Source organism: Acanthaster planci, linkage group LG01 (assembly GCF_054643075.1).
Source record: "Acanthaster planci isolate LZ-2023a linkage group LG01, COTS_SCS, whole genome shotgun sequence".
In the NCBI taxonomy this organism is placed as follows: Eukaryota; Metazoa; Echinodermata; class Asteroidea; order Valvatida; family Acanthasteridae; genus Acanthaster; species Acanthaster planci.
The window spans coordinates 20444135-20462980 of record NC_141777.1 but is presented as its reverse complement, the minus strand read 5'-3'; the positions used below and the strand labels follow the sequence as shown (position 1 = coordinate 20462980).

The window sequence follows — 18846 nt, the reverse complement described above, 5'->3', positions numbered from 1 at the left end:
TGTAACTTTCCTTATGCATAATGAACCATCCCCTTTAATCGCACCATTTTCATCCATGACGAAACCCTCTTTGGTCTGCTTCTCAGGTCGGGCTTGCGTGCAGTGGTAGTGTTGCTGCCCATCCTTGGACTGTCTTGGATCTTTGGGCTCCTGGCATTCGGAGAGTCAACGATCTTTTTCCAGTACCTGTTTGCTATTTTCAACTCCTTACAGGTAACTGTTAATGCACTCTGAAACAAGGATTTTACAAACCTGTTATATATAAGGATTTTGCCGTTGCTCTTGAATGTTTTGCTGAAGATCAAGGCTTTTAAAAAGGATCCCGGTCTTTCTACTATTCAAATTTAATTGGAACTGTTCCAATTTTGAAGTAAAGGCTTGGAACATTCTGAGAAAACAAAATCGGAAATTGTCCCACTTGCTCACCCCACACTATCTGTGAAATTTGCTCATCCCCATTAAACATGTAGACCCCCAGAGCATGGCAACCATGCAGAACATTAAACAGTAGTGAACCCAAATACATATACTCCATGTGAACGAGTGTGAAAGCATTGATACACAGGCGCAATATGACGCATGACTCAGTACAAACACCCAACGGCTCTGCACATCTTCACAAGGCTCCATCATGCCTTTTGCATTTTCCATCACTCAAAAGGCCATGGCATCTACATGTTTTCACCGTCAGATTCTTAGACCAAAGCATCCCAACTGTTTTCATCGCAGGTTTAACATTCAAGAGTGAACAGATACGATAAATGACTAGCAGCAGTGAGTAAGATGACAAGGCGTTTGCACTGTGCATGCACTTTGTGTTCCACCTTCTGAGTTTCCAATGTTGGCATAATCATCTTTTTTTTTTCATTAACAAGATAATAACTCAACATAATCATCAGAGCAACTTCAGTTGTAAACAAATACTTTTGGAATTCAGTGGTAGGAATTACAAACATACATGCATCCTACATGAGGATGTCAATTGAGGAGCATCAAAATGAACAGCTTGGTATGCTTTGAGTACTGCAAACAAGAAATAAACATAGTAACTGTTTCTAGACTCATTTTGTGGGATCTGGTCATAGTTAGGGCTGACATCTAGTCAATTCTTTACATGTCCATCACAAATCAATGGGTAGATTTCAATTAGGCCAAGTCACAAACTGTTTGAATGAATAAACTTGACCAAACCTACTACCAAAGGCCAGTACAAGTGTGACCTCAAAAGTGTGTTTAACTTTATCCGTCTGACCTGTATTTTCATCCTCTTTGAAAAGACCAAATTTCATTGTCTTGTCTTTAATGGAACATCTCAATGTACCACTGGTGGCAGAACAGGGAGACTGAGGGGGCCATTGCCCCCCCCCCACCTTTGAAACAGTAGTCATTTTGCCCCCAACTTTAGGCCTACCAGCCATTGGAGGTACATTGAAACTTTATAGTTTTATTCTTTTCAGCCTAACGCTACTGAAAATGTCCAATTCATTTACCTGTTCAGATCAATTCACTTTAAAACTATTGGATCCAATTCACGTACCAATTGGATCCAAGTCACTTACCAATTCAAAAACCAGTTTCAAACCAATTGCTTTTGCTTGGAATCAATCAGAATCCAATTGGGCTTGATTGGTTTGAATAGTAAATTCACACCTTTTCTCAATTGGTCCATTTCAAACCAATTGACACCATTTGAATGCCAGTTCACAATCCAACTGTAACCAACTGAAGAACCAATTGAAACCATTTCAGTACCAATTCAAACCAATTGAGTCCCATTTGAAAAATCCATTTGATGGAGGAAACAAGCTGAAAGCAAACCAATTGGAAACCAGTTGTGTCCCATTTGGAATTTCCTATTGATTGAGGAAAACAAACAGAGAGAAAGCAAACCAATTGGAAACATTTGGTTCCCATTTGAAATTCCAATTGATTGGGGAAATAAACAGCAAAGAAAAAAATGTCAGTTGAAACCAATTGTGTCCTATTTGAAATCCCCAATTGATGGGGAAAACAAATGGGAGAGAAAACATACCAACAGAAACCAATTGAGCACAAATTGATGGTCAATTAGATCCAATTCATTTCAATTAAATCCAATGTAAAAACCAATTGGTTTGAATAGGCAATTTTTAGTAGGGAATGGCCGGGGCCCCTCTTTTAAAACCGTTCCGTTGCTGTTGCAATGTACTCATTGAAATAGTGATATCGTGCAGAAGTTTTGAAGCCAAGATGCTCATGTCCTTTTTTCATTCCAGGGTGTGTTTCTGTTCATCTTTCACGTTTTGCTGAATGATGAGGTACGTAAACAAGCACTGATTGATGTTTTGTAATGAACATTATGCTTGCTACATCAAGAAGATGAATAAGTTTCGAATTGGAAACAGGGTGCAAATTTCCACAATAAAATCAAGGGGGACTGAAGCAAAAACGGAAATTCCAACAGTAGAATCTCTCCAGAAAAAAATATGCTATGTATACCCATTGTAAAGAGTAGACAATGTGGCTGTACATACCCTGTTAGATTGGAGAATATGAGAGGTCAGTTGCAATGCAGAGTAGATCAAGTAAAGGTTCTTTCTTTCACATTAAAGAGAATTGAAGTCAAAAACAGGAAAACAAGAAATGACTTAAGCTAAATCCAAGCATATTGGATTTGAATAGCCACAAAATGTACGAGCATGACATAATTATGTGTACATCTCAGCTGCATTTTATTGATACAGTCATTATGTTGTATGGTATCAAACGAAAGCTTCACAGAACCAGCAGTTGAAAAGAATTTCTGGTGAAAAGATTTCCAGGAAAATATCCCCCATGGAAGTCCATACCTACTGCCCCTGACGACCCCTACCCCCACTTGAAATTCTGAAATGTACTCAACTTTTTTATATGCCCGAGTTCTTTCAGTGCTCCTTGAAAGAGTATGTGCACCTCCCTGTCAGGTGCCCCCCTCAGACCTTTCATCCTACTATGCCAGTGATTGTGAGCTATTGCAGCAGATGATCTTCAAAATATTTTTAAGGATTCTCACATAATCTGTTGGTGCATAATTAACTTTGTGCCTCGTTAAACTCATGAAGGTTGACCAAAAGATTAGTCTGCCTGTTGGAATCTTCTGATTTGAGTAAATCCAGTTTAAGTGAATATGATGCCTGATTTTTTTTTTTTTTTTGCACAGGTCAAGGGAGCAATGCGCCGACGCTTTGGCAAAGTGGGAGCTTCAGGAGATGAGAACATGCTCTTCAACAAGATCTGGGTGAGTGAGAGCAGACACGATCCTAACTCAGAAGCAAACCTCTTGGATAAAAATACCAACATGTGAAAAATTTTCGACAGGAATTGTTCATTGCTAAAACTTAGTTCCGTTTTCTGTTTCCTATTCAAATCAGTAATAAATGTATTAAGTATTCGTATTGCAATATTAGTAACACATTATCTTATGTTTATGACATAAAACAGCAACTGTAAATTGCATGTTTTACTTGAACATACCTCAAACACCACACTAAAAGCTGTTCCACAACATTTTACCTCCCCAATAAAAAAGGAGGGTAATGTGGTCCCCAATAGTTACCATCAGGAGCCTTAACCTAATCCTCTCATTGAGGGGCTAGTTTGTGGATATTTTGGGATTCCTGGCCTTTCTTGAGCCAGAGGAACTACATAGAACATCCAAGGAGATTCCTATTCAGTGGTGCTACACTCGCGCATATGCTTAAACTTGAAATGCAAGTGCATTTTGGTAAGTAAATATCCTGCTGGTAGGGGAGATATTCATTAGCCAGTATATATGCACCATTGTCAAGTGTAGCACCACCTCAGTAACAATTTCTAATTCTGGTTACCAGTTAACCAGTTCAATTCATACACCCCAAAAGCAGTGGCGTACCAGCTTTTTTGGGGGGGGAATTAAAAAATGAATTTGGCTTTGGGGTTAGTCAACATGATGTTTGGGAAGAGAAAGTGTTCTAAGGGTTTTAATTTGATGCTAATATTTCATAAATATGAATATACTGATTACTTTCTTTCCCACTCACCCATGAAGTATCATCATCTCCCCCTCCCCCCGGAAACGCCAATGCCCCAAAGACATGGCCAGTGTATGTATCTCTTTCAAAGTTGCCCAGCAATGAGGTAAATCTGTGCTGGGAACTTAGGGGATGAGGAGATGACTTTCTTGAATAAAAAAAATAAATAAATTGCCCAGCCAAGGAAATTTGACTAAGGACTGTGTGCGGAACACAGCATGACACTGGAGCTAGTGGTCATATTACTGATGTAAATCTTACACCCCTAAACCTTACGTCCAAATGGCCTGTTTAAAGCTTTCGGACTCTTCTCCCTTTTTCAGTATTGCTGAATACATTCTGAATGTTAGGAAGTTCAAAATGTACCCCCAAATGCACTTTTTTTTCTCACCATGAAAAAAATGGGAGTGATGATCCAATAGCCCCTCCCCTCCCCTCCCCCCATGGGAATCATAACTCGGGTATATTTGTAATAGATTTCAAAGTTGTCCAACTCGGGCAACATGCCTCTAGCAGCTAGGGGATGCCCTAACAGGGGACACACACACCCCTATAAGTGAATGTTCCTGCCGACCGCTATCAGAATTCGGTGTCATCATTTCATGTTTTCCTACTTCCAGGCTTTCTCAAGTTCTGCACCGGAGAAGTCCACCGAGATGTCGTCCTTCAGTCAGAATGAAAGTATGTGTCTCGCTCTGTTCATCTACCCTGCTGTACATTTGTTTGTTGCAACTGGTTAACCTAACAACACTGGATGATATCACTGCATTGTAATCTGTTAGACTTTTTCAGATCATCTTTAATCCAGCTGGGGGAGGCAGATTTTCCCCCTCCCTATATGCAGTACGTATATACTTAAATCTATGTGGATCAAAGATGTTGAGCATTAAATCCAATACTCCCCACAGAATCTTGATTTACCCAGCTTAAAAATAATGGAAACTGCTTCAAAAAACCCACTTAAATAAAAAGTCGGCTGTCAAATGCCCAATCCTGTTGAAACCTGGCATACATATAAAGCCATTCATTACAAGTAAAGCCGTGAGGATTCATTTGAATCTGATACATGATTTTGTTTTTACTGCCATTTGAAGTTCATAGCCTCACAGATGTGGGCCAGTGGGAAATTTAAGTATACATTCTTGGCCAACCTGTCGCAGAAAAATTCTCGTTTTGCAAGAATGGCATGCCTGATAGTCACAAACTGAATTTAATTATCACAAGACATTGCTGAATAAACTTCCCAAGGCTGAGTGCAGGGAAGAAATGCACTGTGATGTTATTGGAGAGATATTGTCAAAGGTTTTCCCGTCCTTCCCGGCTCTTGTAGTGTGAACACTGAATTCATGCCTGATTTGGTCAGAAATCAAAATGTTGATTCCAGGTCTTGAGAATACAAGTCAGTGCCATCTTTGATCTGAATTTCAGACCACAGACAAGTGTGAAGAGGTTCTTTGTCAAATATCAGCCAGAATCTTATGTTTAAATATGAATTAAAATAAACTGTCAGAAGCACTAAGCACAGCAAGAGACCCCCATTTTTTTGACTGTGGGCATACCCCCCCTCCTTTTTGCAGGCCCTATAATGGGGTGGGGCTTAATATGGATCTGCCTATTAAATGCCTAATGGTCTCATAACTACCCCCACTTTGAAAATCTTTTTGCTGCCATTTGTATCTTGGGGTTGAAATTTTGTTGAATTGACATCTTCTGACTCCCAGTTTTCCTTTTTGGCTTTTCTGTTGCAGAGAAGTTTACCAAGCCTGTCTACAAGAACTGAAGCATCACCGAAAATATGCTGACAGTGATGTATATATCACTATGACAGATCACTAATATTACATAAATGCCATTGGTTGACCAATTGGAAACATTTAAGAGCAGGTGCGTTATCAGAGATACTGAGAATCATGCAAACACATATTTCTTGACATACAACGGCAAAACTTTAATTTTTTTTTTTTTACATTTATTTTCGTTTTGCAATGTATATATCAAATTATACACAAGGTCAATAAATGAAAGATATTTGACTACAGGAGTGAAACTTAAATAAGACCATGGGACATTTAAATAAAAGAGGGCAAATACGGGGGCATATTCAGAAGACAAAGTCTTATACAGAAATGCCTTATCAAGACAACAAAAAAGAACCAGACAAGGAAGACTGACAACAAATTATACTTGAAAAAAGACCATTGCAGTACACCACAGTCAAACCAAAACAAGGACAAAACAAAACAAATACAAACCAATAGACTGAGGTGTAACAAAAATCAGAATTACCAAACACTAGAAACGTTAGAAGAACAAAAGGAAAATTAGAATCATAAATATTTATCATAGCAGGGTTTCCTTAAGATATGAATACTATTAAATAGTTTGTGTTATTGAAATATTGCATTGCATCAGTTGTGCTTGCAAGGATATTAAGAGTTCACTGCTATGCTACGCAGTTCTTCAGTCATGGAGAAAGTACACAATAGAGTAGTGTTCACGAAAATATTGTGTAACAAGCTATCATATTGTTCCATCATTAAGAAATGAAAGTTAGCTTCCTTTGAAACAGACCATTTCACATCTGAGGTTAACTGTACAAAATGTTCCATTTTGGTTATTGAATTGAGTGACCTGTTAGACTTAGAAAATCAGGCAAGGATCAATACTGAAATGTAACATTCGGAGAAATCACAGTTCGCTCGACGAATTTTCAAATATATACATGTACTAAGATGTAGACCTAGATAGGAAAGTGATGTGCACAAGTCAAGCCCCAATTGTGGTAATAACTGACAAATGAAAAGTGATAACAAACAATAACAAGTATGTCTAGGCGTACTGCACCATACGTTTGTGATGTTTTATTTCTGCCAGTTTTGTCCCATGCCAAATTTTCCCACCACTGCTCTGCTGTGCACGTAGAGAGCTTGTTCTCTTTGAAATCCAAAAGTCTGAGAGGGGCCAGTGTATATTTGCCATTGTATGCGTTCGAAGAGTGTTTTTGTAGCATTAAGCCCTAGAGATGCCTTTAACGGCTGTTGATATTTGGTGAAAAATGTAAGGTATTGTTTTTGATTTGGACAGCTTTTTGGTGGATTGTGCTGTATGCACGTACTTTAGACATGCTTTGTCATATTTTGCCCACGCATCACCATACAAAATGACCATAAGCATGGGGATTCCTCAGTGCCCTTCTGAAAATATGTATGCTCCCCAGCAACCCTTATGCCCACAACAAAATAATTTCGTCATTATTTTTATTGCACAGGTTTAATCGAATTGGCACACTGTTGTGCCTGCTAGTTGCGGTCAAAATCGATAAATATTTCCGAAAATAAATCTCCATTTGAAATCAGTGCTTGTATGCTTACACAGGTGATGTTCTTATATATTGAGAGCATATTCTTGAAAACAATTATTCTAAAAAATGGGACATTACATCAATTTTCATTCTGGAAAATTGCCAGAATGTAAGTGCTTTATTTTTTAAATTCTTAACGATTATTGTGTATTAGAATGTAATTTCTTTTACAGTGTTAATTTTACTCATATAATTGAGCTGTTTTTCTTGTTATTCCTTTTTATCAAAAGTGAGTGTGACATATTCTGTAATGTGAAAAAAATTGAAAATATTCTGGACAAGTAGCATGAAATTACCTGAAACGGGGGTGAATACAATTTTATTCCCAACTTGTGGGTAGAGTTTAAAGTAATTTGTCCATTTCTTTCAGTTTTAAAGCCTCAACAATCCGAGGTTTTTTACATCTTGCATTTATTTAAAATAGTATTGTTTGACATCACCGGATTTTGTTCTTATGCGTATTTTACCAGTAATTGGAAATTTCACCTTTTATTGACATGTAATAGGCCTACTGTTCGATTTGCACGGTGTAAATTTACACACGAAACTTCAGTGTTCTGCAAGAGTTTTGCAGTCTGGAAAATCTAAACGAATAGCATAATGATAAATGATAAATTTTATCATTATGCTAAAACGTTAAGCATTTATCGTTATTATTGTTATTATAGCATACGTACCAACGCTTGACAGTTAAACTACGGAAATTAACGCAACTGATTTAAATTCATAAAAACATTTGAAAACCACACCTCTGCTGAATCTTTTGTGAAAAATGACTGAAAATTTCAGTTTTTATAATTGTAACTGGTGTAATGATTATTGAACATGGTATTTGTGTGGAATAGCAATATTATGACATGTGTACATGTATTTGTATTACGGCCTTTTTGGTTTGCATTTACAAGCAATATATATTCACTTGCACTCTTGATAGACGCTTTGAGACCCCTCGCAGAACACTACATTGCAAACGTACCGGTATACTCGTGTAATAGATTATTACAATTTTCACGATATTTTCTCTATATCGTATTGTGGATGTAAAAAAAACATCGAATTAAATTATAGTATGTAATTGTTATGTAGGTTATGTACGAAAGTGTGTGTACAATATAGTGATCGGGATTGTACCTTTTGGAAGGCGTTCAGCGTTGCCGCGCTGATGCGAATATTTAACTTTGCTTTGCATGAACTAAATGTTCCATTTATTCAAAGTTACTGTAAATAGTTTTTCAACTATAGTTCTACAAAAGTGCCTTATCACGTGATTGATATTTTATGCACGGTTCAAAACAAACTGAACAGTATTATAAATACAAACTTACTGCTGATCGATTTCGGATAAATTGTGCGGTATCTTTCTGTCTCGACAGATCTTGGACATAAATGATGTCTAAACCCTAACAGTCCTCAATCCTCCAACAGGTGAAGGATTGAGGACTGATAGGGTTAATGAAACTGTAGGTAGGCTATGTGCTATGCGATGTCAATGTTGAGCACATCTGGAAAGTTTTAGCTAAGTTGGATAAAGCGTTTGGAAGGTGCAGGCGGAAGCAAAACTGCGGCAAGTACAAAACTGAAGACTTTTCACCAACTGGAGTTTTAGAAGTCGACATAATTATGGGTGAGAACGGCAGATCGGACATTTTAATTTGAAATATTGTGCCAAAACATGGATGAGGAATCGCTCTGCAGTTTGTAAAAATGCTGATCAAGACATTCAAATAAAATTATACATACATAAACGGAATGAAAAATAGATAATGCAGGTGGATTCTACCCCTAACTTTTCAGGGTATAAGATTTTGATCACTTGTTCGACTTAAGTCAGAAGGTGTTTCAGCGGGTGCGGCAGCCCTCAGCTTTTATTTCCGACCTTGCCCCATGCCAAACAATCCAAATATTAGTATACTTGAGCTGTATTATGACAATGAAGAGTGGAGAGGTCTTCGATTATCGATTAGATTCGTTGGCAGTTTTGTGTACTTACTAATATTGCACCAAGAATGTTCAAGTCATTCGCCGCCAATAAACGCATCGTCTTAAATATGCCAAGCTTTTAGTGTTTTCTCCAGTCTATGTGTAGCATAGAGTACCTTGTATTTTATAGTAACTTTTCGGTCAAAAACGTGGTTCCTTGTCTTAGCCATCCCTAACCAATCTACTCTTAATCTAAGACCAATAACTTGTCTTTGACCAACGACTACCCTTAACCCACAGAGAGAGCCATGTTTGGCCTCTCTCGCCGCTGGGTGGGAGCAAACTAAACCCCCTCACCACCAAGAACTCAACTGTATCACGGTCGAATTTGTTAAACTTGGCATGCATGTAAAGACACTCATCATTAAACATGTGAAGTTTGAACCCAGACGCGTGGTTTTGTTGTCACTGTCATTGGAAGGTCAAGGCTACACTCGTATTCTGGGCTGACCCGTCTCAGAGAAATGCGCACTGCGCGAGAACGGTATGTTCGAATTTCACAATATTGGTGTTAAAATAACAGCAAAGAGTTACTCTAAAACTCGTAAAGGCTCAGCTCCTGAAAAAAATTGCACTGTGGCGATATTGGAATAAATGTCGATGGGGGAGGGGGTGGAATTCGCCCCCTGCTCTTTTAGGGTTAAATAATAGTAATACGTTGCGATCAATGGTTTGTTGTTAGGTCTGGGGGAACTAGATGTAACATTTTACTCTTTGAGATTTTTGGTCTTCTACTTTTAACAGCCACTCACTGATTACTTGTAATTTTAGCCAGAATGTCGTATCAACTACAAAATAAATCTTATCGTTTCAGGGGTGAGTATTTCATTTGGAAAACACGCTGGGCCACCTGCTTGGGCGGCGCGATATTGCCCTAATGTCGCAAGGATGTGGGCAATGGGGCACTCCCCCAGAAAAAAAACGGGGAGAGAAAACAGAAGGGAAATGAAGGAACCAAAACAAAGGGATGGAAATCACAAACCCCTTGGGACTGACTCCCGTCCACCTTTAATTGTGAGTTTGCTGCTGAATTCTTTCCCACCCACCCCTCCCCGAAAGAGCTGTGCCCCCATTCTGTCAACGCTCATGCGCAGGCTATGCGTACATGTTTTGCGCGAAAACGCCCATGCCTATAATAGTCGTGTAATATTGGATATCAGTGTCATTGTTTGTCCACGTAATGGGGGGGTGGGGGTCTTTTCTTGGTCAAAATGTGCAGGGTTTAACCCTAAAAGGGCCATGGGGTGCAATTCGCCCCAAGGCAGTTTCTCTGATATCGTAGCAGTGCATTGTCTTTTCGCCCCGAGCCATCAAGAGTTTTCTCGTTATTGCCTTACAATCATTATTTTTGTCTGCAATTTTATGAATGTCGCACAGAGCGTTTTCGAAAACGCCCATTCAGCCGAAAGAATGTTTACTTCGAATAAGTTACGTGTTCAGCGAGCGAGGGATTACATGCGCGAGGCCATGGACTATAAAGTACCAACCGAGTGTCAGATAAAATCGGAACTTTATATATGTCAGTCAGAAATGAAACAAAACAAATAAATAAAAAGACACCCCAGGGTGAAATTTATACGATGAACTTGGGGTGGGATCTCGTTTTCTGAAAGCAACACTCAATATATTAAGTCATACCAAAAACTCTGATCAGAGGCGTGTCCCGCCTGGCCTTCCACTTAGTTGAACCACCACATCGGGTAAATCACAGCCAAATGAACGATTATGGTTGCCTTGAAAAGTGTACACAAAGAAAAACTAAGTTTAGGTATGATGACGTTTGACAAAAGTTGAGTGTAATGTAATTCCAACCACAAAGAACGGGGTATTTCCATACCCCTTTTGTTTCCTGTCCCCGCCCTTCTCCCTGTCTCTGCTTCTTACCGCCCTCAACATTTACAGGCTGTTGGCGCACTATATTTTGATATAATCAAATTTGAAAAGTCAAGATAGGACCCTAGACCAGTAAACAGGGCCCTAGGTATATTCAGGAGCGCACGGACTTTTTTCGAAGATAAGCTTATAACGAGGCAACTTCCCCCCCCCCAAAAAAAAACCAACAACGAGGGAAAGGTGAGTTTCCTGCGAGTAGCAACCTGGGGAGTTGGCCAGCTGTGATCCTGAACCATGGCTCGAGAATTGGAAAATAATGTAAACGTTCGTGTACGAGAAGTTGTTGACAACCTCCTTCCAAACTTTGCCCTATATAACAGATCGGTTTTCGTCCTATATAATTCTTTTGTCCTTTATACACTCGTTTCGTTTAAGCTTTATTTCAATTTCTTCCGATAAATATTGGTTTTGTCGTATTTATAGTATTTTCGTTTGATTGTTTTTGTACTATTCAAGTCATAAAGGGCGCCTCATATACCTGCACCTAGGTGCAAAGAATGAATACAACGCAGCCGAATCGTGGTCCCAATTTGCGATGAAAGGGAAGTTATTTAACCGTGAAAAGAGAATGAGGAACATTTTTGTCCCGATGGTTTACAGAAATTGCCCAAAAGATTATGTTCGCTCGGTTTATACGAGTTGCCTGGAAATATCCCCGCCTATACTGGCTCGTGTGACATGGCCCCCATCATTCAAACTGTGTGTCATGATGTGTTGTTTGCCGTGTTCGGCTTTTATGCATGATGTGCGGTAATGATAATGGCCGATACGTTCCACACAGCGGAAAAGTACGATTTTGCTCAGTGTACATTTCCACTATAGTACGCATCTAAACTAAAATACTGGCGGAGGGTCTATGAATTTCCGATTTGTGTTTGGAGCTACATTTTTTATTCTTGAAAGTGACAAGAAGGTGAATCTTGGTTTGATAGAGGTGAAGCTTACCGAAGGATATAGGCTACCCAACTCTGCTTTGGTAGGCATAGGTGAGAAAAGATCAGAAAAAAAAAACGATGACAGAGCAAGTACTTTTATTATCATTGTTTTAGGAATCGAAGACCACAAAATGGCGGATGTAAAGCATCCGGCCTACTCTCCTGACCAACTTGTTGCATGCTCCTGAAAATGCTGTCACGCATGGCCTCGTCGAGGGAGGGGAAAGCAGTAATTGCTGCAGAGTCAATATCTCCATGGTTACCGCTAGACCTCAGCAGGTTGCCCGGGTAACGTAGCACGCGTCTCCAGAGCAACGGTCTACTCGTCTGCAGATTTTTTTTCAGTGCTGAGCGAGAATGTAAAAATTGTTTTCACATTATTATTAAACAAAAGCGTGCGAGGACCAGACTTGGCTATAGTTTGCCTGTGTCAAAAGTTTGTTGTTTTAATCAGCCCATTTTATGGTCAGGTACCCGTTAAAGATAAGTTCGATTCTAGAGATGATAAGAGCCAATAAAGATTCAACCTGAATACTTTAACTGTTGACGAGTAAACAACTCAGTGAATAGATGGCTTCAATTTGTATTTGATGCAAGCAACTTGCCAATATATTGCATTTGCTTATGACCTAATTTGTTAAATTGGGAGTCTCAGAAAAAATAGAAGCCATCAATGATGTACATCCTATCTCTGAGACTTCCACAGCCAAAAAATCGTGGCACTCGTGAGCTGTATTTGCAGATAACTGTGCAGAGTAACTATATCCTTTATTTTTTTATTCCCATGAACTTCAACATGAAATTAAAGATAGGTCTATATGCCTTGAAAGGGGGGCTTTTGACTCTGGCAATCATAATAAAAGAAGGCAACAGATTCACGATTCGACTGACTGACATTGACAATCATTAGAGAAATTTTTCCACCATACGGGCTGCACTGTGCTAAAAGTAATGCACCGTCCTTCAATTTGCCTTTTCTTTACAGAATCGCGGATCCTGTCTTCATCCATTCTGTTTTAAGAACAGCAAGTCAAATGACTTCAGAAAAGTAGACCAAATAGTTTTAGTAGACCCCGGCAGAAATCGTGATGTGCTCTTCTATACGTGTACAACGGTACTTGTTTTGAGCGTTATCCAGTAAAAATGCATTATTGCGTCATCAATATAATTTCACAAGGTAAAATGTAAAGAAACCTTTATCCATCAGCCGCATCGTTTCACGCTAATGTATCTCTCCATTACACTAATGGCCCTTACATCATGTACTACATGTACATCGCGTTCTGATATCCATTGGCTTATTTCCACACTCTTCTGCATAAAACCATGAAAAACCCAGCTCTCTTTCGGACACTCTTAACCCTTCGGTATGCAACCTCAAGTCATCATCATGTGTTACTTTCCCTGTCCCTGTCGGCACCATCAAGTGAAGATGTTCACTTCAGATGAATCCGCTGACCATGGCAACGTTATCAATGAACATTAATGCAGTGGCCCCAAGCCATGGCGGTGAGCTCGGAAACAACTGTTATTCTGTGACACGACAAAATGCTTTTCGCCATTAAAGGGGGCCACCTGATATGTCCAGTGAAACGCTGCTGGATTCATGTATATACGTTGCAGTGTTCATTATCTGTAAATACTTGTCCAAGCCGAGTTGTCCCCCCCCCTTTTTCTGTTTCCACGCTGAGGTGCATGGGGGGCATTGGGGCATGACCCCCCTCGCTGGAGCCCTGTGCCCCCCCCCGGAAGATAGAGGAAGGAGATTTTTAAAAATGGCGATAAACCGTCTTGGTCTGATCTTAACAGTGTTTCAACTTTGACCAAAACCATTGAGTTCCCCCTCCCCAAAGAAATGAAGGTCCCCAAAGTCCAATACTGCAAAATGTACCCCAGTTACACCACTGTTACCCCTCTTTTCCCCTTCTTTCATTTTGTCAAGGGGGTGGCTCCCTCCTTCGTTGCTATACCAATGAGTACAACCTTTTTGTGACCGCTTTTCAAACTGGAAAAATATTACATGAACGACCGAATTATTAACAAAGGTAAAATGTTCTGGAATTGGCTTAACTCTTTTTTTCCTATTTAAGTACATCGCAGAAGTCGTTAAATTTACACTACACGCCCCCTCTCCGTTGAATAATAATTTCAGGCGCCCCCATCGAGACAACCGCCGGCGCAACGGCGCACCTCTACACACAGCGCTTGCCTTGATAGACAACAGACGTACTCGAGGAACACGCACTGAAACACAGAACAGAAACACCTATTGCTCGAAACAGCGGCTTTTTAAAGCCTCAAAGTCCTTCGGGCAGCTTCGTTTTGATCCACTTTGGATGGAGAGAATCTCTCGGCTAACCGGTATCATGTGGTGGTGGATTGTGTTCCTGACGGTTCCGTTCTTAATGGTGAGTTAAACCGTTTGATTTAATTTCTAAATTCTGCGAAAAGCTGTATCAGCCCTGTCTTGTAATCGATTTCTCAAATTTTCTCAAATTCCATGCGCTGTTTGTTCTTTATTATAGACGAAATTCTTCTAAGCCATAGGCCCCCAGTGCAGATGTATTTTTTAAATCATTGTAGGCCTAATATGATTCTGGACCTTGGGTTATATTGGACCTCTGGCGAAAGGGAGTTCTAGCCTCATAACTCTGGAATTACTGAGTACGAGGCCGTTCTCAGAACGCAAAACGAAACTAATACAATTCTTGCTAAACACAAGGCCACCAATTCTTACTAGAGATTTCAGGTAAAGCTGAAACGAAATTAACAGAAACAGTCCTTGTTTTAAACTTATGTGGTCTTAAGAATTAAGACTGAATGTTGATGTTTATGTTATATTGACCCAGTACTTGTCGATGCAAGTGTATTGATCCTTGTAGAAAAGCTTGATATTAAAATAGATTACCGGCATTGATACTTGTGAACTCACCATCAGTATATCAGTATTATTTTAATATTACATCCAAAATGTAATATTTCGGATATTTAGCGTTGTGTTTAAAATACTTTTTTAGTTTGGAAAAAAATGGTAGCTCCGTTTTGGATCTACGAAATTCTAATTGGAATCGCTGGTGAATTTCCTTGAAAGCAATCTATTGGTGCAAGATGTGTGGGTGGCGCAGGGTGAATTTGAATGTTGTAAAATAATGGAATGTAAGGCAAATCAACAATAGACTTTTTTTATTATGAAGACAAACAAACCGGATTTTATTGCGCTTCATTCTTTATACCACGACGGAATACCGACAAAACCCTGGCCGGGGGGGTGCATGCAGGGTCGTAGAATGCAACAGTCTGCAGAATTGAAGAACGAAATCAGGACGCTGGTATAGAGGCAAATTCGGGTAAAATTCATAATCAAATTGGCGAGAGGGGTGATAAGAAACGTTTGAGTTTAAAACATTTCAAAATCGATTATGTCAGTGCATGGAAGTAGAAACAGTTGAAGATTACCTTGGTAGAAAGATTATTTTCTAATGTAACTTGGACGACCGGTGAATTTGCAACTGGCTGCTGAAGTGACTGTAAGCCGTTTCCTTCATTTCACTGAAGGTTGCGTTGCTATCGTGGCCATCAATCAGCGGAAAGTGGTTGGGAATTACTTGATGACCCCAAGGTAGCCTCTATTAACGTTTGGAGTGTGTTTCTACATAGCTTGGGTGATTTTAGTTCCAACTCAGTTATACTGAGTTTTACCAGCAAGCGCGTGACAATGAAAATCAAATCGAGTATCAAATAATTTTGTCCTCAATTTAAATTATCATTGTTTTGCATGTTTCATAGTTCCGTGAAACGCGCTAAAGATTACTTCGTGCCGTGCTACCGTTCTGACAACCATTTACAGTCGATGAGCAAAGCTACTTATGGTAAAATAATGCTGTGGTTGTGATTGATACTTAAGAAAACCCCGTTTCTTCACCACAAGACATGTCCCATCATTCCGTTCTATTTAGTGCACTCAACACCCAATTCGTGTTACCAAGACTGTCCCACAACGAATGACGAAAACTTGTGATTTTCGTTTGGCAGCTTTTGTGCGAGGAGATATCCATCGCTTTGAAACAGAAAAATCAGTGAAATTCTCCAAATGAAAGCGCGTAGACACATTCATTGTAATGACCAGGCAGTGAAAAGCGCTCAGATCTCAAATGCATTTTAACAGGACAATGCAAGTTTCAACTCTAGCGGTGAAACATTTTACTTCTCATTAAGATTTTAATGATTACTGCACTCGCTTATTTATTATTATTATTAAAAAATATTAGATTGTTTAATGATTACTGCAGTCGCAAGTCGATAGCTTGAATCTTTATCGCCAAACTGCTGTTTCGGGTACAAAGGCTTTATGATAGCGATATATCAGTTGTTTAAAATACACTTTCAGCCTACTGGATATGGGGCTTACTGTCAATGCCTAAATTCAATTCATCGTTTTTACGGAGTTTCCTGCAACCATCAAATAAGTAAGGATGTAAACGTTAATGATGTTGACCTATCGTTCCGCTACAGGGACTCCTAAAAATCGTAATGCAAATGAATTGCAGGGGCAAGCTTCAATGTAGGACTCTTAAATTGTGGGATCTCGACCCACCAAGCCTCCTCTCTACCCACCTAAGATCATGTATAACCCCAAAAAGATCTATGCAAAGGAGGAAACAAGACGGGCAAAAGGCATGTCAGCCGAGTCGAGAAATGTCTCGAACATGTACTTTTTAAACAGTCCCAGCCCAGAGTTTACCTCGGCAGACTTGTAAGGGACGTTTTGGATTTCAGAGAGGAGTTGAATAGACTTTTTACTTAGACGTACATGGCTTAATTTCTGAGTTAAGCATGACTACAGGCAGGATCCACCAAGTAGCCACCTCAGGCCCGTGGGATATGCTTGGTGTCGGCGGAGTCGAAGTAGTAATATCTCTTGACAAGCAGTATTCTAAGAGGTATAAGAACCGTCGTCAAAATATCCGATTATCTCTTGAAGAAAACCTCAACTCAGAAGTCAACATTCCTTCGTATTTTGACTATAAAAGTGTCTTGCATATGTTTTTCCTCGCTGAATATTATGGAATCATCCAACCTGTTCACTACCAGTTTCCCCAAAACACCACTGAAACAAGAGGAGAAAAAGCTAAACCGAGAACTGTTTATACAGTAAATGTGACAGAGTTATAATTAATTTTTGCGACTCGAGTCGAGTCATAGGCAAAAAAGCTGAGTCGAGTCAAGTATTTTGCTCTTGAGTTCATTCGAGTCACAAACATTTGAACACAATACGATAAATAAAAACAAGAAAGTCATTTTCCGCCTTTTTAAATTTACCTCTGGTTAAGTGTGTTGTAACACCACATCCTACTAGACTTGACAATAATAACACATGACATGAACATTACAAACCAACGCTGTTTTTGTTCGCAAAGAGTTTGCTTATGGGGGCTTTCTCTTGTTAAATTTCACTCGAGTAAGGTCTTCTGATGAAGAACTCGAGTTGGAGTTGAGTCATTTAATCGCAGTAAACTCAAGTCGAGTCGAGTCACCAATCAGTGCTCACACTTTAATTTTTAAAGTCCTTTCAGCATTTTGCCCGTGTTATATCTTTATTTCCAAAATTCCACATTTTGGGACACAAACAGACGAGACCAATAGAATAGAAGGTGGGAAATTAAGCGTTATGTGTATGGTTCGCTGTCTTGTACATGTATAGGTCTAGATACCACCACGGATGGCCTGTTTTCCTGAAGTAATTCAGAAGTGATCGTCATCCTCAAAAGGAAATCTTGCACAGGAATAATGGATGGATAACTCCTACTGCTGCTGCGAGCTTGATTATTTAAGGCGACGAAAACTGTCAAGGGAATATAACTACTCCTTCGACATTCTCACTGTATCTGTGGCATTGGAAAAAAATAAGCTTTGCATTGGATTCATTTACCTACCGGCATATGAACCAGTTAAATTTAAAGTACATGTACACCTGTTCTTTAAAAATTTTCAGTACTTTTCCATCAAGTCACTGCCGCATTCCTAGTATATGAGCAGCCTAAAGCTGATGAGAAAAAAGGCTATCAAATGTTAGAGAAATATGGCGCGCCCATTATTGTCGGATCAAAATTGGGTGAATGCAAACTGTTACCCTACTTTCATTCTGAAATAACCATAGCCATTTTCCAATACTCATCTTCGTCTCCGTTTCAGGCTTCGTGTATGAAGCCAATCCTCGATTGTGGGCCTGAAGCGTTTAACTTAAATTGGCTCTTTTGCATCTTAGGCTACTTGATGTTTTGTGGCACTATCAGACTTACTATTGCGCTTACAAACTCAAAGTCAGGAAGTTGAAAAAACAGTTGAAGCCCGGTTGAGACGGACCCAAGTCGAGTATTGGAAAACAGCCCATGTGATGTAAGAGTGTATTGTACCTTCATGTCACGTCATAGTCCATCCACGGAGACGAACGCTCTCACACAATGAATATTAAGTGGATGAAAAAGCCCCTGTTATTAAAGTGTTGCTGAAGATTCATTCATTATGGCTGCATTCAGAGTACAGGCTGTCATAAAAACAGAGAGAGTAAATTTCAAACGCAGGAACATTGTACCGCCATTACTGGTTAAAAATTCAAAAATTCAGTACTGTTCATCTGCCGTTTTCCTGA

The 18846-nt window shown here is 39.4% G+C and overlaps 2 protein-coding genes across 3 annotated transcripts in view; both read left to right on the top strand.

Moving 5' to 3' along the window:
* The window catches only part of LOC110982894 (adhesion G protein-coupled receptor L2-like), a 40874-nt gene extending 31430 nt beyond the window's left edge, over positions 1–9444 (top strand). Inside the window, exons 22-26 of the mRNA XM_022241661.2 lie at positions 87–213; positions 2256–2297; positions 3179–3256; positions 4649–4709; positions 5777–9444. Coding sequence (XP_022097353.2) covers positions 87–213; positions 2256–2297; positions 3179–3256; positions 4649–4709; positions 5777–5808 — 340 coding nt within the window. The 3' untranslated portion in view covers positions 5809–9444. The remainder of the gene's footprint in view (positions 1–86; positions 214–2255; positions 2298–3178; positions 3257–4648; positions 4710–5776) is intronic.
* Positions 9445–14383: 4939 nt separating this feature from the next.
* Positions 14384–18846, top strand: part of LOC110982883 (adhesion G protein-coupled receptor L4-like) — a 40099-nt gene continuing 35636 nt past the window's right edge. For both annotated transcript variants that reach the window (XM_022241635.2, XM_022241634.2), the window contains exon 1: positions 14384–14605. In XM_022241635.2, coding sequence (XP_022097327.2) covers positions 14534–14605 — 72 coding nt within the window. In that variant the 5' untranslated portion in view covers positions 14384–14533. The remainder of the gene's footprint in view (positions 14606–18846) is intronic.